This window comes from Neopsephotus bourkii, unplaced genomic scaffold (assembly GCF_033783945.1).
Source record: "Neopsephotus bourkii isolate Nb327-2 ecotype Australia unplaced genomic scaffold, CSIRO-AGI_Nbou_v1 NB_797, whole genome shotgun sequence".
Taxonomy (NCBI): domain Eukaryota; kingdom Metazoa; phylum Chordata; class Aves; order Psittaciformes; family Psittacidae; genus Neopsephotus; species Neopsephotus bourkii.
In genome coordinates, this window is record NW_026901293.1 from 159,468 (window position 1) to 184,957 (window position 25,490).

At 39.0% G+C, this 25,490-nt stretch overlaps 1 protein-coding gene across 7 annotated transcripts in view; it reads left to right on the forward strand.

The window, feature by feature from the left end:
- The window catches only part of CHD9 (chromodomain helicase DNA binding protein 9), an 86,894-nt gene that overhangs the window by 15,702 nt on the left and 45,702 nt on the right, over nt 1-25,490 (forward strand). For 5 of the 7 annotated variants that reach the window (XM_061355415.1, XM_061355417.1, XM_061355416.1 and 2 more), the window contains exon 3: nt 16,819-17,156. In XM_061355415.1, coding sequence (XP_061211399.1) covers nt 16,819-17,156 — 338 coding nt within the window. Of the gene's footprint in view, nt 1-14,961; nt 15,655-15,728; nt 15,985-16,818; nt 17,157-25,490 lie in introns of those variants that run through there. The other 2 variants (XM_061355418.1, XM_061355419.1) reach the window with 2 other exon arrangements.

Sequence of the window (25,490 nt, forward strand, 5' to 3'; positions counted from 1 at the left end):
TCAGAAAGGCCTGCATGGATGGGGGGAGTCCAAATGGTGAAGCTGTGTCAAATGTGCAGTTAATGAGAAGGAGGAGGAGAGCATCTCTGAGCTTGAGTAGTGCAGCTCCTGGAATGAACTAAGTCTTTTAAGATAGAGCTGTATATAATGTTCTCATGACTAATCTATGGCATTTTGCCAAAGATAGATTCATCACTTTAGATAGCAATATTTTGATAGTTTTATTTATAGTTGAATGTGTATGAAGCATTTCCTTTTGTTTATATTTTGTTCTAAGTTTTATATAAGCATTTTGTATGTTTTGTCTCAAAATGACAAAGATTGAGGAAGGGAAGTACATACTTGTGAAATTAGTTTGTAACACATTTACTCATGAGTATTGCAATTTATAATGTCTACCATTTTTTATTTGCCTTGTTTTTACTTTCAAAATATAGCTGTTTAATAAGGGGAAGACAAAAACTGTTTGGCTTCCAAGAACAGGGAAAATGTGGCAGATTATCTGCTTTACTGTTTTAAAGGATTTATGAGTTTGTTACTAATTACCATCTCTGGATGCAGTTAAATTGTTTCATCATTCTTTCTTTAAATCTTTTTTGCTATCACTAATGCTTTCCTTAAGTCTCAACCCTTTGTCATTTGTCAAATAATTAGGCTGTCCTATTCTTTGTGTATGCTTCCTTTTTAAAATGAAATACTTGCTGTTGTAATAGTTGTTATAATTTAAGAATATAATTTTTCCTGAGATAATTGCACACTCATTAAATGACTGCAATAATTGTCTTTAAAATGTGCCAAAAGAGAAGCATTTTTGTAAAAAATAGTTAACATGGCAAGCATAGAAAGGAAGCTTCTGGCTGGGTCAACTTACAGCAGTGATTCTATTGGGTATCAAGCGAGACTAGTTGACAAAACCAACTAAAATAGATACTGTTTTTTAATGATACTGCAGAACAAGTGTGATTGAATAATCTAAATAATTATTTGCAAGCAGATGTCTTGTTAAGACTGAAGAACTATAAAGCAATTCAGATATGTGAGAATACTGATACAATTGTGCAAGCTTAATGTTGGGAAGGAGTGGTACCTAATTACAGAGAGAACAGAAGACAAACCTGAAACTGTCTTTTAGACAGCGACCCATACTGTAGACTGTTGAATCTGTAGTTCAATTTATGCCTAAATTGTAATTAGTCTAAGGGGGGGAAAAAGTTTATGAAAAAAGCCTCTATCCATTGTATAGTGCTAATGCAGCATTTGTGTGATGAACTGGGAAAGTTAGGTGAGAGAAACTTCTGTGTTTTTGTTGAGGGTGTTTTTCAGGTATACAAGTTCCTGAATTAGTGATCCTTTTAGCTGCACAGAATTGTGTACCATAGAATTTGCTGTGGGGAGAGAGGAAGGAGTGGGAAGCATCATTTGCTGCAGTAGAGGCAAAATCATTGTATATGGAACTGCAGCCTCAAATGCAGAGAGTGCAAGTGGGCATGTTGTGTAGGACTGGCCTTTGGCACCAGTAACCACTCTTCTGCTTTGTCTAAAACAGTTACCTAAACTCTGATTTTTTGAGTGGCTTTGAACATCACATTGCCTCTAAAACTTCCAGAACAGTGCTTCAGCTTGAGATGTTTTGTAGAAAATCAACACTTTAAAAGTGTTAGTGAAGTGTTATTACTGAATGAGAAGCAGAACTTCGAAAGATGCTAACCAGTAGGATGGTTTTGAAGCCAAAGAATCTAAAGTACATTTGGAATTCATGTGGCTTTTGTCCATATGTCTGTGTGCTTTGTGCACTCAGGTTTTACAGTTTCTTTTAGCTGTAATGTTAATTCTAAATGTATAGAGAGATCAAAATAATTTCCAGCACTTTGTCCACCTAACAGCTTCCTATATGTGGACAGATACTGTTTTCTTTATTCATTATGAGGTTGAAACATTTGCACAAGTCCCTGGTTACATGGGTTTCTAAGGCGGTGTTTATCTTCAGGTGTTGAGTGGATTGAATTTGGGATCTCTTAAAGCTAATAAATATAATTGTGGATTTCTAGCATGATGTGACTGAGAATTCTTACGTTGATTTGAGTAAGTTTGATAAATGAAGCTAGGAATGTTGCTTTAGGCTAGAAGTGGTTGACAAGTCTTACATTTTTGAGAGCTATGTAATTTGTAGTAGAGATTGGTTTTTCTTTCATAAATGTGTTAAGTTTTCTTTTGTGTGTGTTATTTGGCTTCTGCTCTCTTGATGTCTTACTGTGAAGGCTAGCATTTTAATTTGTATCTCATGAAATTGTTCCCCTATTTTACATACTGGCGGTTGAGGAATTAAGTCTGCATTTGAAAGCAGTTTTAATCTTAGTAGCGTTAGGTATCTATAGACATAATGCTATTCAATAGCATATTGGATTGTAAACCAGAACTAGTTTCATAGATTGATAGGAAAGCCTCTTTAAAGATATATTCATGACTTCACAGTTTAGTTTTAGTTCATATGTTGGAAAGAAAAGTTGCAAGAAGATATGCAAATAGTTTGGTTCTGAGCATTTTTGTTTTCATACAGTCTGAAACCTTGCTTTAGAAAGAGCTGTGATAGATAGGTTTTTAGAATAATCTTAAGAGTAACCCTAAAAGCAATTCTTTCATTGTACCTTCTTTTTTACTGAGTACTATACACATAGGAGGGGAGTTCTTTAATAGTATTTTAGAGAAACTTGCTAGAAAAACACAGCTATTGTGCTTTTCATGACTTGTAGCACACTGTGGTTTACAGTACCTGTTTTTATACTTTATATAAGAAAGAGTGCTAGAAGATCGGTATGTTTGCATTGGTTTTCGTCTTTGCTAAGTCTTGGTAGCAGCTGCTCATGAGGCCCGGGTGTGGCTTAGCTTGATATGTGAATTTTGTTATAGCAAGAACTTTGGTTCTTGCAAATCTTAAAAGCAGTGATCAGCTGTTGGCAGAGCACAGGTTGTCACGGGGAAAGCAGGTAAAGTAATTAAAGGAACATACGAGTGACTGAATTGGACATGTGTCTTACTGGTTTTGAATTCAGTAAGAATAATTTTTAAAAAGATCAGGCAAATTTATTTTGATGTGTCTGTGTTGTAGCCCCTGTTTATATCATCCTCTGGAGGATTCTTTGACCTGCAGGCACATGGTATTATGAAATCTCATCAACTTCAGATAATACACAGGAGTGTGCTTTCTGGCTTAATGTAAGTGCAATTGCAAATGTGCACAAGCTTTAGCTATTTTGGGAGATGTTTGGATGGTGACCCAGCCTTGCATGATGGGGCAGAGGTGTGAAGGTGCTCTGCTCTTGGATGTGCCCAAGGGTATCCTTGGACAGGCTGTGTGGTCTCTAACCTGACTTGTTCTGCTCTGTGTTGATAACAGGCTCTGTTCACCTGAGCTCTGTTACAGATTGTTAGAAATTCTTGTCTTGAAATTTACGTTGGGCCTGTTCCTGCCTTTGCTGCTAGTCGCAAGACATAGCCAAGATAAAATATTACTGCTGTGCTTTTGTTTCTAGAGACCTGTTTTGCAACTTTTTCTGTTTGATCTCTACCAAAAGGTCATGCTCCCTGCTGTTTTGATTTGGGTTTTCTTTTAAGGTTATCCCAGTGAAGCTCTCACAGGCTGTGTTCTTTCTCTAGAAAAATTTTAGGAGACTTCTGGGGAAAAGCAGTTTGGGTATTTTGGTTGTGTTTTCCGTTTTTCCCTTTGCCTGAAATTGAATCCTGTTGGTACCCAGTAGTAGCTGTCGTCTGACTTGTGACCTTTATTTTCAAGCCATCACGTTGTTTGATAATTTTTTTTTATGTGTCTGGTTTTCCTTCTCATTGTGGGGAGGATTTTGTTCAGGAATATTCAATTGAGAAAACTATATTCAGCAGGAGTGTTTTCATTAAGCTTGCATATATGGTAAAGTAGTCTTGTTTTGGAGGTTCTGGCATAGAATGATAGTGTTTGGCTGCAGCATGTTGTTCCAGGAGCCTTCATACTCTGATGAAGCAAATTTTGTTATGATTGCACTCAGTGTACTACAAAATTAGAGTAGAATTTGTTAAATTATGCTGTTAAAACATGGTGTGGAAGAGAATCTGTCTCTTTGTTTCATTTAATCTGTGGTTGTTCCTCTGACCTAGCCCTGCTCTCCTTTCTGTAGGTAACTACAAAAGCAAGGCCTTTAAACAAAAGGTGGGCAGGTTCCTGCTAGTTCTGCATAGTTCTTGCCTATTCGTCCTGCACTTTCATCACTTCAGTAGGTTAAGTAATTCCTTTAAGCAGCAGAAGTGTACAGAAAATAGATGGTCGTTGCAGTTTGCAACTCTCTGTAACTATACTTTAATGTTGGCTGACTCTGGGACAAAACACAGGGGTTTCCAGGGGGATAGTGTAAGGAAGTAGTGGCAGTAGTGAACTTCATGAGGATGAAGGGGTTTTTGGTTTTAATTATACAAATGTTTTCTTACAAGACCCAGTCCTACGAGAGGTGTAGGAGGAGCACTTGAAAGGAAATTAAGTTTTGACAAGAACCAGCTACCACTGAATTCCTATTGCTTTTCCTTGCTCAGAGATATGTACCTTGCTGGTTTTAGCTGACTTGTGATAGGCATGCCAAAGCTGATCTTGGGTGTTTGGATAAGGTGTATAGAAAGTACCTTGTTGTGGTATTCTTTCTAGTGGAGTTTTGAGTGTGCTTTGGTTATCCTCTCTGGTAATAAAAATCATGTGAAAATCACTCTCTAAGGATTTTGGCATCTTCTATAACTCATGATTTCTGCCTAAAGGTAAATGAAATCACTTAATTTAAGACTACTTGAAAAAAGTAGCTAAAACTTGAATGCTTTTAAAGTAATATAGACTTTTACTGTATATTATACATCCAAATAGAGCATATGTTATTTAAATTTGGGGGTGTAGGGAAGAAGTTGGATAAAAGCTATCTCAACACATTAACTTCATGTCGCTCTAGTTTATGTGACATGTAGACATTACTTAAATGTTCCTTTGTCCTTAAAAATAAACTCAAATTTCAGCTGCAGTTATGAGTATGAAGATTTATGCATCTTCTAAAGTAAAACCTTTATTTCAAATCTTCTGTCAGTATCTACTGCGTGAAAGGGTTGTCCCATATCTTGGTATCTCCTAGTGAGCTCAAACCTGTGTTCACAGTGGCAGGTGAAACGGCTGCATGTTTGCTTCAGCCAGTTGTTAGTTTTTTCTGAGTGTGAAGGACTTTGTAGTAATGTAGGAAAAATGTGGCTTCTAAAGTTTTAACTTACTTAGATTGAGCTTGTGCACCTGCTTCTACCCTGTCCCCCCTTTCCAATTTCTAATATGAGGTGATTTTGTATATGCAACTGGTAGATACGGTATTTCAACTGCATACAGCTGCAATAGTCAAGCACAGTTGTGTGGTTAGTTTTCACGCTATTTGTTTCACAGTGCATTGCAGTTTGTATTTATTTTAGTTTCAGGTCATTGACACAGATATTTGCCATTATTTTGCTTTCTGGATGACAAATAGCACTTGGATATGTTGGGTCACTATGTTGTGTATGCAGAATACATACCTGCTTTCATCACTGGTACACCTTAAATTATTGTGCTCCTAGTCTGCTTCTGCTTGATGGAGTTTCATTTAATAATATTTGTGTACTTGACTGAAGTTAGCAACAGAGTTCCACTGGATTAGTGTGAGTGTATTTGAGGCGTTACAAAGAAATACATACGTTAAGAAAACAGCAATGGAAAGTTTTATCTATCCTGTATGCAAAACTTCTTTCTTTTGACTTATTTTGTGGATGGAACCTATTTAATTTCGGATTTTTTTTCACCTTTTTTATTACAGATTTGAATTATGATTCTTACCACTCTGATTAGAAGATTCCAATGTTCTGTATTTTCAAGCACATACGAGCTCGGATTTTATTTGGTCCTTGTTTTGCTTTTTTATCATGCTTGCGGTTTTGGGAAAATGCTGATACTTGACTTCCTTTTGTGACTCATAAGGCTTTAAAGTAAAGCTGCTGTGTTACTACAAATCTTGTTCTTTACCAGACAGGCAGTTTCTGAAAGAAACTTTCCTATTGGAGACGTAAGTTCCTTTGTGTCAGTGGAAAAGATTGTTTTAGAAGTTTTACTTTGACCATTGTACTGTAAGATATGTTTCTACATTTAAGCCTGAGTATGTGAATTATCTTACTGACTTCAGGCAACGAAACTTGTGAATTTGTCTTTCAGAACAGGAGCTTTAAAATATCAAAAGGAAAAAAAAGTATGCAAAGTAAGCAGTAGTTTCTGGAATTGATGGTTAGAAATATAAGTTATTACAGCAGTCTTCTCTTTTTTGGTTCTGTTATGCATAGGGTATTGAAGACAGGCTTGAGTAATCGGAATGGATACACGGTGAAATGTTTTCAATATATATTACTCTAAAATTTAAATTTCCTATATTAAACTTATTGGAGGAGGGAAGAATGATAAACCCTGATTTTCCACGAATACATAATTTCCTCAGGTTATGTGTTCCAAAATAAATACATTTTAATTTATACATTGAAAAGTTATTTTTCAATCATAATTTAATGCTTGAGAATAATATGTGTAGACTTCAGTGGAGGAACAACAGTTTTAATATTGTCATAAATGGAGTACAAGTAAACTCCACAGCATTTGCCTTTTAGAGGAATACTTATTCAGCCATTTCTTTATATAATGTAATAGTTTGCCACAGGAGTCCTGCCAATAGGTGCACATTTAAGAGGCTCAGATGCACATGTAGGAATGAAAAAAAATAGCAGTTAGAAGGCAAGATACTATACTAAGCATTAATTTAAAACAAGACTAATAAAACTGGAGGTGTAAGAAACTGATATTTTGGCCACTTAATCAAAAGAAATTATTTCTTCTGAAGAGATAGGGGTGCCAGTAGCATTTCCACAGGTCTTTGGTTTTGAGGCATTGAATTCCTTCAGGGAAGGGAGGAGGAAGGGAACAGGAAGCCCTGTTGAGCATTGCTTCAGCAGAACTTCTGTTTGCGTTTTCTTTTGTCAGATGAGAATCTTTAAGTAGGGAGAAAGGAAAGTATTAGTAGATCATGTGGTGTCAAAGTGCTGGATTTTGCAGCTTGTGGTTACTGCAGTGGTAATGTCTGTTGTGGATTTACAGAGGTCCAACAAGGATTGAGCTCATGTTTCATTTCACTCTGTAAGATAGGAACTCACAGATTTTTGTTCTTCTGTTTTAACTGTCTTTGACCTAGAAATCAGTAGGAGCTTGGAAGCATGTATGCACCAAGTTGTATGGCATGGTTGTATAGCCTTGTTTGTATTTTTTAAAGCAAGCTGCATAAAAATTGAACAGCTGTCACTTGTACTTTATTGTACATGGATAACTGTAACCTGAGAGATGAAAAACAAGCTAGCAGAATATTTTAAAGCTAAATCTTTCTTCCAGGTCTTCAGCCAAAGAACGTATGAGGATCAAAGACTGGCTTCCAAACAGAAGCTTACATGCACTGTAGACTCGTTTGTGACATCCAGTGTTGCTTTTGCAGCATACCCAGGTTAGGGGCATCTGCTTACAGTGGCTTGCATGAACAATGACTTGGTCTTCTCCCAGTGAATGGTCTGGTAAATTAGAGGCTTGGTTAAGCAGCTGCTACTAATCACAGCTATGTTATGTTAGCTATAGAAGTGGTGAAGCTTGCTTAGTGGTGATATTACTGGGTTCTGTAGCATTTAGATGAGAAACAAAACCATACTTGAGTGTGTGACGTGCAAAGCAGGTGCATATTTCATCTTAGAAATGACTAGTTTAAGGTTGCCGACCTTTACATTAATGTTTCCATTTCCACATAAATTTGAAATTTGGCCATAAGCCTAGTGTTAAATACCTTGTGAGTACGAATCCTAGTAACCAAATCTACGTTCTGAAGTGACTGTTACACAGATGAAAACTGTCACTTGTCCATGCTGCTGTAATTGTAAGCCATTAATTTACTAACATTACAGATAAGAAATACAGGAGATGGAAAAGGCAGATATTCCCCCTTCTCTCCCCCCCCCCCCCCATCTTTTTCCTTTTTTAATCTATCTGTAGCATATGTGTTTTAATTTGGGTTGTCTCGCATATGTATGTTAGATTTTTAATCTCTTAAACACAGAAACATTCATTAGCAATGACAATAAGCAAGAAAAAGAAGGAAGAGTATGATGAGCATATTGAAAAAACTGTAACTTGGGATGATCTTTGGCTCTCCTAATACTGCCAAATATGCATCAAAGAGAATGGAGAAATAATTGAACCTGCTGGATCTTCATTTTCCAGTGCTCATTGTAGAGTAGCCCCCACAGATGATGTGGGGTAACTGTTGAACAAGAGAAAGTAGAAAGCAATTCAGAAGTAACTCCGAAAGAAGGGGGGAAAAGATACCTTCTGGAGAAAAGAATGTTGCATGTTTACGTGACCTTCCCATCAATTGTGCAGAAACAGCTTGATTAACCATGGAAATCTTATTTCATTATATAATCCAAATAAAATAACTTCTTTTGCTGGGATTGTCATTCAGGAAAGGAGTCTCCTTTCTGCATGCATGGGGCGTGACACATACTGTAAGGAATCTTGTACAGGTTGATTCTGTCAGGGGTGTGAGCTCATCTTTTTTGGTTTTAGTAGGTACTAAATTCTTAATTCTTAATTATAAAACTGCTATTAAAAATTGCTGGGAGAGTTACTTATGCACTGTTCTAGAGGAAAAAAGTTCAGAGTACTAGAATGGAATTCAGGAGTCACTGGGTTCATCATTTGTTTTTTCAAAGTTGCATTCATAAATACAATTTTATAACTCAGATGATGAATTCCTTTAACATTTCTCACTGTTGTGTTCTTACTGTTCAAACATTTCTCACTGTTCATGTTCTTACAGTTGCTTAAAAGCAACTGTAGTTTTCAAATTCTGATGTGATTATAATACGAAAAAATTAGAACCTAATTTGGACAAAACCCCAAACGTATTGATTATCATTAGTTATGCGATTCATTTATTTGTATTATAGTTGTGATATTGAGACTGTTTTGGTGATCGGACTTACAGGAAGGAATTTCTTATTTAGTAGTTAACGTTGACAAAGATGATGTGGTATTGCATGAAGATCAGGTTTCCAGGTGGCTAATTTTAGCTGCTTTCAGTGCAGCTGATACCAAGGTCATCTTGATTTTTCCTAAGGACCTAGTAGACGAGCAAGAGCTTGTTACGCTCTTAAGGCATATGGTGCTTAGTCTGTGCATCTTCCTGCAGAGGTGCACTACCAGCAGTAGAAGTAAAGGATCATTGAAGGCATTGCAGACAAAACATTAGCTTTCTGTTGTTAGACTAGTAAGGGTCAGAATGCAGTTCTTAGTGATAGCTGGTGTTTGGGTGAGTAGATCCACAAGGGAAAATCAGTGCTTTTTAAAAGTGATTTATATAATTAATTCACAAATATGTGGCTCATTAGAATTCAAGGGAAAGGCATTACCAGTCTTTAGAGTATATTAAGAATGGATGCAACTTGGGAGAGAGTCTTAAAGATTTTGTGTGCAGACAAAATTGATAGTAATACTTCTCTATCATGAATGGCTGTATCAACTTTAAGAAAGACATTCTTACCTTAGAAGCAATGTTTTACTTACGGAACAAATAAGGCAGGATTTGGGAAGGTTTTCTCAGAGGTAGAACCTTTTTCTGTGCTGAACTTCACTTCTTGGGGCTTCCTGTATAGTGACATGCAAAGGATGTGAAGAAACTGTTAGTTGTTGTGGAGCAAATTAAAATGTGTCTAGGCGTTGAAGGAAAAAAATCCCAGTAGCTGTAAGCATTGATGACAGTGATTTGTCCTTGCAGTGGGAAGTACTGTGAAGGTCTTCAAATGCATGTCCTGTGCAACTCGCAACAGAATGTTGGAGAAATGCCTCTCTATGAAAAGCCTACTCAGCAGAGTACTGGAGCTCTTGGGAACACTGCTATCATGATTCTGTCTCTTGATATTGTCTGTTAACTTGATTGCTTTTACATTAATTAAGATGTCATTCAGACTTGTAGTGCACCTTTGCCTCCTACAAGACAGCATGTCAAATTCTTTTGAATGCTGCTGAGAAGATGCTCCCCTGGCTGCTGTGAATAAGGGTATATGTGAAGAAGCCTACAGCTGTTATCTGTTCCACCCTTAGTATTTTAGGACTAGCTCTTCCATGTGAGCAGCAGTATGGTCGATACCTGCTGCTGTTAATGGCTTTTGCAGGCAGCAGCAGCAGCACGAATTTGATGTGATTCCTGCCAATTTCCCTGCTACTCACAGGGTTGCGGGGAGCAGTGGCAAAGTGACAGGAGGCTTGTTCAGTGTACTCGGCTGCTGCTTGGCAAAGCTATTAGCAGGAGTAGATACCCTGGAGCTCTCTCTGTGCAGATTCAAGACAACATTGCATTGGTTTATGTTCAGTTATATTTGGATGATTATCCTTACAACCTTGGAAAGTGAAAACACATTTTTCCAAATCCTTAGCTTTTAAATACATGGCTGCCTCACGGTTTTCTTCCCACTTTCTCCTATGCATTTGTCAGTTAAGAGTTGCTTTCCTACTGCTGGTAGGTGGAATAGGTTTGTAAACAGTTGGTGAAAAATATGTTCCTTAGGATGTTTGATCCCTGCGCAGTAAGAGGGAGGGGTGTTTTTGTTGTGGCAAAAGGTTTTGTCCTTTTTGCTGTAGATGCTGTGTAGTTTTTGAAATTCTTTTTGGTCTGCATGATGATGTATAGCTAACTTTATTTTATGGCCGTGCATTTTTTGGAAGCATGAAATGATTATCAGAACAAAAGGCTGCTGCTCAATTACATGATCTGTGTTGCTTTGGTTGGTAAGTACGTGCAGATACTGTCCTCTGTACTGGTTCTTCTAATCTCGAAGCACTTGTGTTGCTTTCCAGTTTTGAGTTTTGTGACAATGGTGACTTCCTTGATGAAGGTTTCACTACAGCTTTATTTAGATTAAAACGGCTGGCTGGTGCCTTCCTGTGCCTTGATGAATGTCATTTCCATATGGTTAGAAATGTGATAGCAAAATTAGAAAAAAGTCCTTGGTTTCCTAACAAATAGCTTACTGTTTGTGCAGTGCTGGAGACACCAGTTAAAAACAGTAGTGCAGAGCAGGAAGCAGAGGGTCAGCCTGAGGAATTAAAACACAGCTTAGCCTTGTCCAGCATAGTCACAGTTACGTAGAGAATGATAAAGTAGTTGAGGACAACTTGGGAAGCAGCTTTCTGCTCTGTAGCGTAAGAAACTTTGCTTTAAAGGAATAAAATAACTAGGCAGATTATTGCAAAAGAATCAGGTAAAAGCCACCATTTCTGTATTGCCCACTTAATTATTAGGTGGGGTTGGTTGGTATGTTTCTGGCCCAGGAATGTACAAAGATGTACCAGTTTCTTTCAAGACTCCTCAGACTGTACTGGCTTTAGTAGCATTTTGCTTAGAGCTGACATTACACCAAGAGTGTGTTAGGAATATATTTTGTTTAGCTGATCTCAAAGTGGAAAATAGTATGGGATTTAGCAGTTTTGATAAGTTACAAAATAATAATCCTAAAAGGTAAATCATTGCAATTTGTTACAGATACTGTAACTATGGTGTAGCAGCATCTTGGTTAGAGTTCTCAAAAGTAAAACTAAACTTTAATAATTGTCCTTGTTATGAAGTGGAATATTTACAGAAAAATCTTTGAGCTTAAGTGGCATTGTTAAGAAAATAATCTATTTGATATACTGGTACTGCTAGTGTTTTCAATGGACAGTGAGCTTCATTTTGAGATTAAATTTAAATGGAAGTGAAAATCAGATTAAGTGTAAGGCCTAATCTTAACGTTCTTGCAAAAATTAAAAATTTCTATGGAAAAACATATTTATCACAAAAGTATAAATCTCTATCTGTCGTGGTTTAACCCCAACCAGACAGCTTTCACTCACTCACTCCCCCCCCCCTTTTCTGTCCCTCCCCCTACTCTCGGAGGGACAGAAAGGAGAATCAGAAAGAATGCAACTCCCACGGGTTGAGATAAGAACAGTTTAGTAACTAAGGTATAACACAAATCACTACTGCTACCACCAATAACAGTAATGATAAAAGAAATAGCAAGGGAAGAGAATACAACACCTCATCACCAGGTGACCGATAACTCGCGCCCTCCGCCCGACCAAGCACCCACCGATACCTCCTCCAACCCTGCAGTCCACCTCCCCTTCCGGCTAACTCCCCAGTTATCTCCAGGGCATGACGTGCTGTGGTATGGAATACTTCTTTGGTCAGTTTGGGTCAGGTGTCCTGCCTCTGCTTCCTCCCGGCTTCCCTCCTCTCTGTCAGAGCATGAGGCTCACAAAGTCCTTGGCCAAACCAAAACATCACTTTTATCAGCTTTGTTCCCAGCCCGAAAGTCAAAACACAGCACTGCACCAGCTACCAAGAAAAAGAAAAATGACTGCTACTGCTAAACCCAGGACAATATCCACCCCTTATTCCATACCATTCACGTCATGCTCAGATCCCACATTTTCAGTATACCATCACTCTTATCTAAGTGCACTCTCATCGTAGTGCATGGGCCAGTCCCTATAAAGCTGCTGAGTCCATCTGGTCCATGATGGCTGGCTCCATCTCTTGTAACAGTCTTTCAGAGCAGGAGAGGCTGTGTGCAGTGTTCACACACATGAATAACCTGGGCAGTAGTGTCCATTGATAAGTACACCCCTCGATCATGAGTCCATCTCAATGTTGCATCTCTGCTCTGACGGCCTTAAGGGCCATGGGCCACCAGGCTCAAAATAATTCACTGTCCCCTTCAGCAGTTTCTGCAGCTTGTAGCTGGGGACACCGTACGGCTGCCTTCCATCTCCAATGCTTCCAAAGCACTGGAGGGGCCCAGTGGACTAGATACTTGCCCATACTGTCCCACATGCCCTGCCACTCATGGCTGTCCAGCCTTGGGGGAAACCTCTTGGTCCTCCCATATCGTCGTCTAATCCCAGACAAGACCCAGACCTGACTCTGCTTAACTTTTGAGATCAGACAAAATGGTGGTGGGTAAAACACACTCTCTATGTGTGCCAACATGGTGAACACCATCACAATCAGCAGGCAGGTCCCAAGGATACCCAAAGGCCATCCAAAACCTTCAGAACTCTCAAACAATGCTGCTGTACTTGTCACTGGGGCTGGTGCAGCTGCTGTGCTTGCCGGCTCTCCCACCACCAGCTTCTCTTTTCCTGAGTCCAGCTCTTCCTCCTCTGCCTTGCTGGGAAATGCTGCGGGGTCTCCTGCGTCCTCCTGGGGCTCGGCGGGCGGCTTCCGGGCAATGCTCTCGGCCGTCTCGGGGCTGGGCTTGGCCGCGGGGCCCGGCTCCTCCGCCGCCTTCTCCCGCTGCTCAGCAGCCGCCTCCTCCCACTCCTCGACCGCCCCGACCTCCTCCACCGGCAGCCGCTCCCTGCCAGCCTCCGGCCCCGCTCCCGCCGCCGTTTGGTCCCCGAGGCAGCTCTCCCAGGCCGCTTCAGCAGCCGCCAGCTCCCGGGGCCGCTCCCCCTTGGCTTCCCAGAGCTTCACGCAGACGGAGGCGAGGGCAAGGGCCAGGACGGTGAGGAGCAGCTGGGCGGCCAGGGACCAGTCCACGGCCACGTCCGTCCCGCCCTGCTGCTGGAGCCCACCCGTATTACAAGTCATTGCCATAAAGTACATTGAGACAGGAACCTTAGCCCAAGCCCCACACTTGATAAACACTAACACAGCAAATACCGGCTCTAAGTAAGTTACAACATTCTGAAGCTGTGAGATCAAGAGGAACAACTCTGAGAGCCAATAAATCAGCATTGTGACGGTCAGATCTGTCGTTATCTCAACCCCTCGTGCCCCACGTTGGGCGCCAAAAAGAACTGTCGTGGTTTAACCCACAGCCAGACAGCTTGTTACCCACTCCCCCCCGTTTCTTGCCCTCCCCTTACTCCTGGAGGGACAGAGAGGAGAATCAGAAAGAATGCAACTCCCACGGGTTGAGATAAGAACAGTTTAGTAACTAAGGTATAACACAAATCACTACTGCTACCACCAATAATAGTAATGATAAAAGAAATAACAAGGGAAGAGGATATAACACCTCATCACCAGGTGACCGATAACTCGCCCCCCCAGCCCGACCAAGCACCCACCGATACCTCCTCCAACCCTGCAGTCCACCTCCCCTTCTGGCTAACTCCGCAGTTATCTCCAGGGCATGACGTGCTGTGGTATGGAATACTTCTTTGGTCAGTTTGGGTCAGGTGTCCTGCCTCTGCTTCCTCCCGGCTTCCCTCCTCTCTGTCAGAGCATGAGGCTCACAAAGTCCTTGGCCAAACCAAAACATCATTTTTATTAGCTTTGTTCCCAGCCCGAAAGTCAAAACACAGCACTGCACCAGCTACCAAGAAAAAGAAAAATGACTGCTACTGCTGAACCCAGGGCACTATCAAACAAAACAGAAATCAAGTCCTGATTCTTCTTCATTCTTTAATGGGCTTCTGTGACTTAAGGGTGTTGCTAGATGGAGTGATGCTGTCAAAAGCTTCTTGTTTTTTAATAACCTTTCAAGAACCTGATCATACTTGCTTTTTGGTTTTATTTGGTATGTTGACAATACATACTTGAAGACTTGACTGATCTTTGAAAATAGCACTTTCAATCAGCATTGTGATGGAGATGATTTTACCACTGCGATGCGTCCCCAGGTTTTCACCGCAAAGTGTCCATAGGCCTTGTGAAAAGGGGTACAGCTAAGTTCAGGAGTTCTTCCATTTTCTGTAGGAAGCAGGCAAGTCTGAGTTTGTATGGTCACTACTGCTAATTTATAGAAATGAGGTAAAAATTAAAGAAAAAATAATAAAAAGTAAAAAATGGAAAGAATAGTGTTGGAGAGCAAGATGGGTTTGAGACCACGAGCTTGTGTTTTCTTGCCTCTCCCCTCTGGCATCTTTGACCTTGCTCCAATGTGGGAAATGGAGCAGCAGAGTAGCAGTGAAGTCAAGCCAGATGGACGCTGAGCTCCCAGGGTTTTCCATCCCGGCAAGCAGGCATTGCTGACAGCGCTGGCGGAGGAGCAGGAGTTAAAGCCCACACCGCATGTAGGGGAGAGTGGCCCGTTGGGGGTTAAATTGCAGAGCCTAATGGAATAATAACGGGTAGCACCATCTGCTGGCCTACTTCCGCAGAAGGAGTCAGTATTTTTAACGACATCTCTAATATTCATGCTGATGCATTTTGATGCTTTGTGCATTCATTTCTTCCCGTGCTTTGTTGGAACCTGGCTCCGCGGTTACGGTGGGTGCTGAGCCCCGCTGTGGCAGCAGGCAACCCTCCCCACCTGAGGCAGCTGGCCGGCACCCGTGGACCTGTGCTCGCCCAGGGAGGAATATGTTGATAAATCACAACGCGTGTTTGTGGAGGGTTGTACATCTCTTGGCTGCAGCTCGCTAAATAGGCCATTTAGCAATCTTCTCTCAATGCTTTTCTTTGAGCACTGCTCAGGGTGCTGAAAAAGCAGAGGGCAAGCCTTTGTCTGATGTCAAACATGTCTTCAGTGAAGAGGCCAAGGGGAAGGGTAAGTGGAAGCCTGAATGAGTGGGAGGAGGAGGGGTTCTTTGGGCTAAAAGGCTAATGGGATTGAATAACCTTCCTTATTACTGGCTGCTGCTGTGGGAGCCGCGCCGCATCGCCATCTTGAGCTGGCTGATGTGCTGCGGGTCCGGCGGTGGCAGCACTCGCAGGCCGTGCACTGCTGTCCACGTATGGGGACCCGTGCCTGCCGCCAGGCCCCGCCACAGCACCCACAGGAGATGCACCCACCAAGGGGCTCTGGACCTAGCCACAAAATGGCTTTGGAAATCCCCAGTGGCTCTTCTTCGTGCTGTAGGCAGAGGCGAGTGTACGGGTGAGAATGTAACATAACTGTTATCTGCTGGGTTTTGTCTGAGTAGGAAATTCTTCCCATTCCTCAAAGGGGAAGGGGGAGGGGAGGGAAGCAAAAACATGTCTCCTAGCAGGGTTAGAGGGAGGCTGATAATCAGAACGTTGCATTCGTGGTGTAAACAATGCTGTGTTGATGAAATGAAATGGTGATTAAAAGCCTAAAAATCAAGACAAGTTACGTTTTCTGACTAGGGCACTGACTGTACATTGATCTAAATGAAAGAAATAGTGCTTTCTGATTTCTTATGAATATAGCGTTTAGTTTTGGTTTTATCTTTTGTTTGTTTTTTAATCTTGATTCTGTTCAAACGTCTGTTCAGCAGTGAATTAGTCTTGTAAGATGTGCTGTCTACTTTAAGGTAACTGTGGTCCTGATATCTAAGAAAATGTGAAGTACTGATGCTGTTACCTTCGGGAGTTCTTTGCTTTCTCAGATTTTATGAGAACAGCATTTATTGGAGGTATATGTCAAATGTATGGGAATGCTGGGAAGGTTAAGGATTAGTTTCTCGTAACTATAGAAAGAAGGCTGAGAGAATTTTAGAACGATATTTTTTTACTGATTTTCAGTTTGTGGCTTGCTTTTTGAAAACCCACAAGTGATACAGTTATTCTGAAACCCACGCCATTCTGTGGGATCAACAGAATTCCTTCTTTTTTATGTGTCTACTTGAGTCCCTGCCAGTTTCATGTGGTTTTTGTAAATGCATATCCAGACCAAAAACTTTTGCACTTTCAGGAAATATTTATATTCTTAAAATAAGGTAATTTAATTTCCTTTTGTCTGTTGCTACAGCCTCCTTCCTCCAAGAAGACTGTTGGTTCGGGATCATATACTAAGTTGCAGAATACCCAGGTGAAGGCAATGTCGGAAAAGAAGCAGAAGAAAAAAGCAGACATGGAAAGTAAGCAAGAGAAGGCAAATCGCATAATATCTGAAGCGATTGCAAAAGCAAAAGAGAGAGGAGAGAGAAACATTCCACGGGTAATGAGTCCTGAAAACTTCCCCAGTGTGTCAGCTGAAGGTAAAGAGGAAAAGAAGGGTAGAAAAGTTAAATCCAAACCAAAGGAGAAGGAGAGCAAAAAACCGAAAACTGGTTCCTCGTCCAAAACTAAAGAGAAAACAAAAATTGGGTAAGTAGACTAAAAGGTCTCATTTCTTTTCACACTGTAAGTCCTTGATTAAAATGAAAACTGTTTACTGATAATAAATTGTTGTCCTCCACTGCCTACACAAAATTCTTCCTGATCAAGTCCATGTGTGGACTCTCTCATTCAGGAACAAGAATCCTCTGTTTTTTCCTTCAGATAAAATCATTTTAGGACTGTCCTTCTTAAAGGAATTATTTTAAATTCATATCCTAAAATATTCTGTGCTTACTCTGAAACATAGGCAAGACCAACATACCTTTCATCTAGTGTTGTTACAGGTTCTGACCCCAATTAACTTTATCTGTACTATATATGCTGCTGTCATAAATTTTGGCATGTGTCTTCAATAAAGTGTGCAATGATAAACTGCATAGGGAGAACTAAATGGAACTAAAATGAACTTGTTAGAAAGTGAATATTCCTATAGATATCACATGTATCAAAAGTTAAGTGCGTATTGAAAAATTTGTATTATAAGCATTTTGTTATTTTCAGTCATAGCAATTTAATCTGCCCTCATAAAAAATTTTGCAGACTCAGCTGGGTCAAACTGGGTGGATATTGTCGGGTAAGGAGCTTTTGAAAGGTATTAGGTGCTAGAATGCTCCAAGGGATTCACGTTTTCTAACTCCAGATCTAAACTAGTTCTCCTGTATACTTATAAAGGAAAGTGCCTAATTTCCACTGTTAAGTATGTCAGTCAGAACTTGAAATAAAAATCTTACCTACAGTCTTTTTATTTTTTCTTAAATCCATGCTCTTTTTGCGGTAGCAGAAATATTAACTGGCATAACTCTCCAAATTTAAATGTCTCATATACATATGTATATTCTCATGTATATAGAGCAGAAATGAATGCTCTTTTAATCAGCCCATTTATCTGCATTTTTTTTTTTTTTTTTCCCCTAGACATCAGTGCTTTCATTATATGTGTGAAGTAAACAATTGCCTTGAGAAGTTGTCCTGTACCGTAGTGGATCTAATCTTGACACTTAACATGAACTTTTATAGCTTTAATTTCTTTCTTTTCTGGCTATGGGTTGGCATATGAATGCTGCTCGTGGTGTTCCTTAATGCACTTCCTTTCTTTTTTTTTTACCTCCATCTTGTTTAAAGTGGGATTTTGGATGTATACTTCCATGGCTGATTTCACTTTCATGTTTTTGAATATGTTCTATAACATATTTTGTGGGTCTGTCTAAGCAGAAAACTTACACTCTGTTGCTCATCTAGGGTCAGTTTTCTGAAGATTCATGTGAATTGCCCTTAGTGTGTTTTCCTATGCATTCTTTCAGATAATTTACAAAACCAGCCAAAATACTATCCTTATAAGACATAGTTCCCTTAATATTTTTACTGTTTCTAATCAGAAAAGTGAAATGAACTGTTACTTTTGATTTATACTTAAACATTTTTTTTGTCTTCATGAAATGCTTAGCTGTGCACATGGGTTAGGATCAGTTTTCGAGCTTTCATGACACAGCATCAGTTGAGAAAGAGCTTTTTCTCACACTGTTTTAAACCATAATAGTTGTGCTTGATCCCAAGTTCGCTGAAGCTAGCAGGGAAACTCCTATTTAATTATGCTCAACTTGTCATAATGTGTTGGGCTGTGGAGGTTCATCTCCCCTTTATTTACTGGTTTAATTAGCTAATGCCTCAGTAGCACGTTTGTTAGCTTAATCATGCTGCCAGGTATTGTTTTAACTACATGGAACACATACTTAAAGATCTGGTAGTCCAATCCTGTTGAAAAGCAGTGGAGGGAGCCTTCTAGAACCACGTATTACAGATTGCACAGAATTTCTGTGTGTTTTGATGCACAGCAGTAAATCAAGTGCTTTGAGGCATCCACATACTTCATTTTTGTATCCAAACAGCTTCAGATTCTTATGTTGTGTTAGCACTATTTTATGTTATTTATGTAAATACATTAAATGTTGCCTATGTAGCGAAGAATATGCTACAGTGGTTTTGAAGAACACTAATTGAAAAAAGGCCTTGATTTCTTGGAAAATAATAATCTCAGCAGGCTGTTTTCTGTACAGATGTAACTACTGATCTTACACGAGAAGAATATTTACTTCAGAATGGCTATACTTATCTTTTCAAAGGTGGTTTAAGAAAACCAATGTGATTAGTAACATCTGTTTTATTTAGAGAAGGACAGAATGAAATCCAGGAACTAATACTGGGTTTAGAAAGCTGAACAATTCTTGTAAAGGTTTTTTTCTAATTACATTCCTAAGGAAATATTTCATAACACATCTTAGCATATCCTGGAAATTATGATGTCAGAATAGAATTGGGGTTTTAAATGTGTGGATTGCTACACTGGTTTTCTCATTTGTCTTAAAGCAAACTTTAAATCTTAGGGAAGAAATCTTGGGGAAAAAAAATTTACAGTGGTGAAACAATACCTTTAAGTTCTTGTATTGGGGAAGAAGGGAAAAGGAGGACCTCAATTCTATGAAAAGTTTTTGTTTATGTTGGAAATCAGGAGGTTTAAGATCTGTTTAAAATTGGAAGAGAAAAAAATTTATGTTTATTTTTTACTCAATAAGGAGAAAAATCTGGAAATAAGAAAAAAAGACAAAGTTGTATATATGACATTGCTTGCATTTAAGCAGGAAGTAAAAATTCCCTCTTCGTGATGAAAAAATCTATGAACAATTTCCAATTGTTCTAAACCGTTATCAACTGTAGTTCTTCTATAAGCAATAAAATCATGACTGAAACTTTACAGCCAAGAAAGATCTACAGTAAAAAAGCATACGCTAAGTATGTATTTTTAACAGTGGTGGATAATCTGGTTTGGGTGCATCTGCTTTCCCTCTGTAGAAGGAGTTTCAGTATGGTATGTCCATCCCAGATGATTAGTTTCATTCAGTGCTTTCTATAGCAAGCACACTTAACTTGCAGTAACTGTTAAATATGCTGTTTCAGTTTGGACTCCAAGAGTTAGCCCAGTTCAGGAGGTGTGATTACGTGTGTTTTGAAAGGTCTGAGGTCAGATGCATGTTTCAGGTGACTCCTGTTTGAGTTGCAGGCAAGCATAACTTGCAAAAACAGAAACTATGAACAAATACATTTTTTAGAAGTTTTTGGAGGCTGGTTTTAATCTGATCTTTCGCATCTCTGCTAGCATCAAACCTAGGCTATCCAGTGTTAGCACAACTGTGCTTTCTGTAGTCCAGTACTCAAACAGTAAACTCTTATTTAAATCATGATCATAAACTTTGCTGGGATCCTGCAAGGGTTCCATCTGCGTAGCACATCCTGTATTGCTCTTGAGGAGGATTTGCAGAGCTACACAGTTGCCCATCTGTGAAAATGATCAACTCCACTGCTCTGGTGGAGCTGAAACACAAAACACTAGTTGCTGAACAGACCTTGATGAAATTGCCTGGTAGCAATCAGCTGAAAAACAAGCAAACAAAAAAACCCTTTTAAATGTCATACCATACAGCTTTTACTGAAACTGAATAGCCCTCATCTAGCATAAAGATGAGTTTTCACTTCTGTATCTCAGTTGAAGGGACAAGATGACTTTTAAACCTTCTTGTTTTGCTTGCTCACTGCATATGATTGGTATGTGTTTGGGGATTCATGTTATTAACTGTTTACATTTTTCTTAGCGATTCTTCTGATATGTATGTACAGAAAAAAAATTAAAGCGTGATTTTTTTTCCCAGCTTACTGCTTATTAGAAATTACTAGCAGTCACTTTCTAGGCAGGCTGTACTTTCTTTCTAAAGGTGGTCATTGTGGTTTTTAATCCTCTGACCTGTTGCACTCAAAAGAATTAATGCCTGTTAATTTCAGTCAGTTTAGAACTGGATTCACTAATCAGTAAGGTTTCTGTGACATAAGCATTGGTAAAAATCAGTGACTAATCCTTTTACTACCAAAAGCATTGTAAGCATATGACAGAAATTATTAGAAGAATGCATGTGTATTATATTCAGCATTACAGACTAATCAGTGTGCTTTATGCATTGATTACTGATCAAGTTAATTCTTTAAAATTAACTTACTTTACAATTTTTTGAGGACTGCAGAACCGCTTTTCATATCTTGGCTATTTACCAAGATGCATTGGTGTTCAGGAATTCATTTAAACCCTATTTTTGCATAGATCTTGTTTCCATTTATAAGCTTTTTCTAACTGATTGTAATTCTACTTCTTCCATTTAAGGTGATGCATATTTAAACTAAAAAGTCTACTTCTTGCTACTTGATGTGAAGGATAGAAGAATTACGAATTTGTGAACGTTCTGTTGTTCAAAAAAGTAGATTGGCATTTAGGTTTTATAGCTCTCGATGTATTTCCACCTACTCACACATAAAATTAAATATCATGGCTCTGATGAAAAGCAGCAGCTCTGCACTGGTGATATAAAGGACAGTATCAGTAGATTAGATTTAGTTTTGGGGATTTTTTTATCACCACATAATTTAAATAAATAAATCACCCAAATCCTAAGGATTTGACTTTCAGTTTAATTCTGGGTGGTATTCCTTAAGTTCAAAACCATTTCCTGTTATCAGAAATGGCCGTGTTGTTTCATGTGCTAGAGCAACAATGATGGGGTTTGGGTTTTTTTTATTAACCCTTAAATTATGTAGTAATGAATACAGCCAGTTGTGTATGATCCCGTTTACTGTTTGAATGAGTAAATGTCCTCGTTGACTTGGAGTAGGTCTCACATGTTTTGTTTACAAGAGCATTTTTAGGACCCAAGACCCTGACAGAATGGGGGAAGGAAGTGATTCTGCTGTGTCTGTATCATTTAAGTTTCAATGCCCAGAACTTGAAGTGAATTTTGCAGAATGCAGGGCACTGTGAGTTGCCTCTTATGTTTTGTGTAAGTAAGGCAGGGGTTGGCTAATAGATCTGTACTCAAAGGGAAGCGATGCTTACTGAATCTTTTTGATCAGTTAGATCATAAACAGCTTCTGTCATGATCAGAAATGGGATACAGATTCCAAATTTTATCATCATTCTGGGAAGAAGCTCTTTACTATGAGGGTGGTGAGGCCTTGGCACAGGTTGCCTAGGGAAGCTGTGGCTGCCTCGTCCCTGGACGTGTTCCAAGACCGAGTTGGATGGGGCTTGGAGGAACCTGGTTTAGCGGAAGGTGTCCCTGCCTGTGGCAGGGGTGGAACTAAATGGAATTTAAAGTCCCTTCCAACCCAAACCGTTCTATGGTATCTTTGCATGCTCTGAGCTGTGACTCCCTGATGGCATTTTCTCTGCTCCCAGATTCTAGTTTTGATGTGTAAGTTACGTCTTAAGTGACATAATTTTAAGTTACTATTGCAAAATATATGAATGCAAAATAGTGTGGTCTTATTGAACAGCTAACCAAACACTTGTTTATTCTCTTGCATTATTATTCCAATGTTGTATGAGCATGAAATGGCTCTTGACTGAAGGGCTGTTTTAAAAATCTGCGTGCAATCCAGCAGTTACTAATTTGAAATATAATTGGAGAAGGAGACAGTAGCTAGTATTACTGTTTATTAAACATATGCTAAAAAGATAAGAGCAACTGTTTTTGTAGCACCAGTTCCAACTCTAATTCCAAGAAGATAAGCAATCTTCTCAAGGACATACCTGCTTTTTTTTTGTATTTTGCTAATAGATAGATTTTTAGCTAAATTTTTTAGTGATAAATACTTACACTGTTGATGACATAGGAGTTTTATTGCTGGTAATATAACAAAATGCTTTGACTACAAATTAAAATATCTGGGATGTGGCTTTGGATGCTAATAAAGAGTCAACTGGTATCCTCTGTTTTGGGAAAATTGGAGTAAAATGATGTGTTAAAGGCATGCACTGAAGGGCAGCAGTTCTTACTATTTCTTGCATGCCTGATGTGTATTTCATATTTGCTGTGTTTCTTTTTTTTTTTTTTTTTCCTCTTCTTTAATCCTTTTTCATATTCACTAACTTGGAAAGCTTTGAAAATTGTTCTTTATAATTCTCAAGGTGTTTAAAGTGCTGGCAATTCTCCCATTGCATTCTCTGCTATCTGCTATTACTGATTCTTAATTTAAAAGAGAAATTGCATTGCTCTTCACATAGTGATTCCTGGTGGTCTTGCTGATACTTTCAATTCTTTCAGCTGTGATCTAAACCATATTAGGAAGCTTATGCTAAGGATCAAAAGCTCTAATGGCTCATGAGATGGCTTCTTTAGAGCCTTTTCTGTTTATATGAGTCCCTCAACATCTTTGTTTTGTTGTTAAAAAAGAAGGAAATATATGTTAAAGAAATCTACACTATTTAAGTATTTCTAGATAACATGGGATGAGATACATTTTAAATTTTAAAAGGGAAGAGTAAGTGCAATTGGAATGGAGTCTAGTGTTACTATTTATTCTATGTCTACAGCGTGCTGTTTCCTTTTCATAGAAACAGAAGAGTTTCTGTTCAGAACAGTTTGTTTCAGAGAGGAAAAAGGGATTTTAGCCAAGATCTTAATGCTTCCATGTAGAAATTTGTAAACTGGCAAGAGAACTTGCTCTCTCAGTGAAAAAAATTTCACAGAATTGATCCAGTTTACAAGCTTCTGAAAATTATTGTTTTCACATAGCAGATTTTGAGAGGTTTTTGGCCAAAATATGAGCAGATTGCATTTTTACTAATAGAAATGCGTGACTTTAGCACCATACTGCTTTTCAGCTACTTTTGATAGCAAGGAGCATTGTGGTTCTGGGCACTGGATCAGAAAAAAGTGAAATTGCATTTACTCCTCTCACTGGCACCATATCCATATAGAGGAGGAAACATTCTGATCTGCATCATCTAGAGATGTTAAGGAAATTTCAGGGAGATGCTTGTGAAGAGAAGTGTGGGGGATAGTGAAGACAAGATGGAGATATGACACAAAAGCTGACAGGGAAATGGAATATTATGTGTAAGACTTCAGGGGCAGAGCGAGAGGTGAACACAAGAGATTACAACTACAGAGGAGAGGAAAAATCGTGCAAAGAAAGATGTAGCTAGAGCTACAATCACAATCTGTTTTAAAACAGAAGGTCCTTAAAATCTTCTGCTATTCAGTAGATGCCACTACAATCCATAGAAAAAGACTCATGACCTTCTTTAATACTGTGTTTCTCTAATCCAAAAGGAGCCTGAGTCTAAAATATTAGGCAGTAGTGCATGAAATGAGTATGAACTATGGTTGCAGGGATACAAATGCTTAACACAGCACCATGCATTTATGAAACATTTTAATACACCATTACACAAAAGAGGATCGAAATTTTGAATAGGTTGCACAGGGGGGTGTCAGCCTTGGAAACATGCAGAGCTTGGCTGAATTCAGCAACATAAAAGAATTCTGTGTTGGATAAAGTTGGCTTTGAGTAGAGACCAGATGTCCTCCAGGGACCCCTTCAAGCTTGACTTACATCTCAGCACCTATTTGATGAAAGGATCCTTTTTCTTTGTTGCTAGTAGTTTTTTGTTCACTTAAAAGTCAAAATGTGTATCACATTCACAGTCATCTCTACATGCCACACGTGCATCAGACCTTTAAAGCCTTTGCTCCAAATCAGAGAAGACTTTGAGCCTTATTTATCGGTCAAAAAATAGTAATATAAAAACTAAATTATGTGAGTTCACCGGATTGAATATGCTGTATGTCCAGTTCTTTAAATTAAAAGATTAAGAAGGGACAGGTACAGATAAGCACTGCTTGTTGCACTACACGTGGCCAAAGCTTAGAGGAGTTCCTACCCAGCTGAGACCAGAGTTTTATCTAGCCTAGTGTCCTCTCTCCAGCAATGGCCAGAAGCAGCTGCAATGGAAAGAGTTCAAGGCAGGGAAAACACATGATACTTCGTAATATTTTCCCAAATTCCAAAGATGCAAAAAAGAACTTTGTGGAAGAGATAGCAGTCTTCCAAAAAATTCTCATTCAAGTTTATCAGGTTTGCCTTTAAATCCATGTTAAATTTTAGCATCCACAATTCCATTTAACAAGCTCAGAAGTTCAATCATAATGTGCCTTGCCTGCATCACTTTGGAACAGGTTAGGTGACAAGTGCTAATGTAACACATATATTCCATGAGACAAGTGAGATAAAAATCAAAAAAGTGGTTTATTGAAGTCCATCACCAGAGTCATATTAGACAAATACCTGAGATTCCAATAGTAAAAAAAAAAAAAACCTAGTAAAAAGAAAAAAACAACAAACCAAAACACAAGAAAAAAAGGAACCACCAACCCCCCAGAACCACAACTGAAAAACAATCAAAAAAACACAACTGAAGACAGTAGGGAACCCAATGTGTTA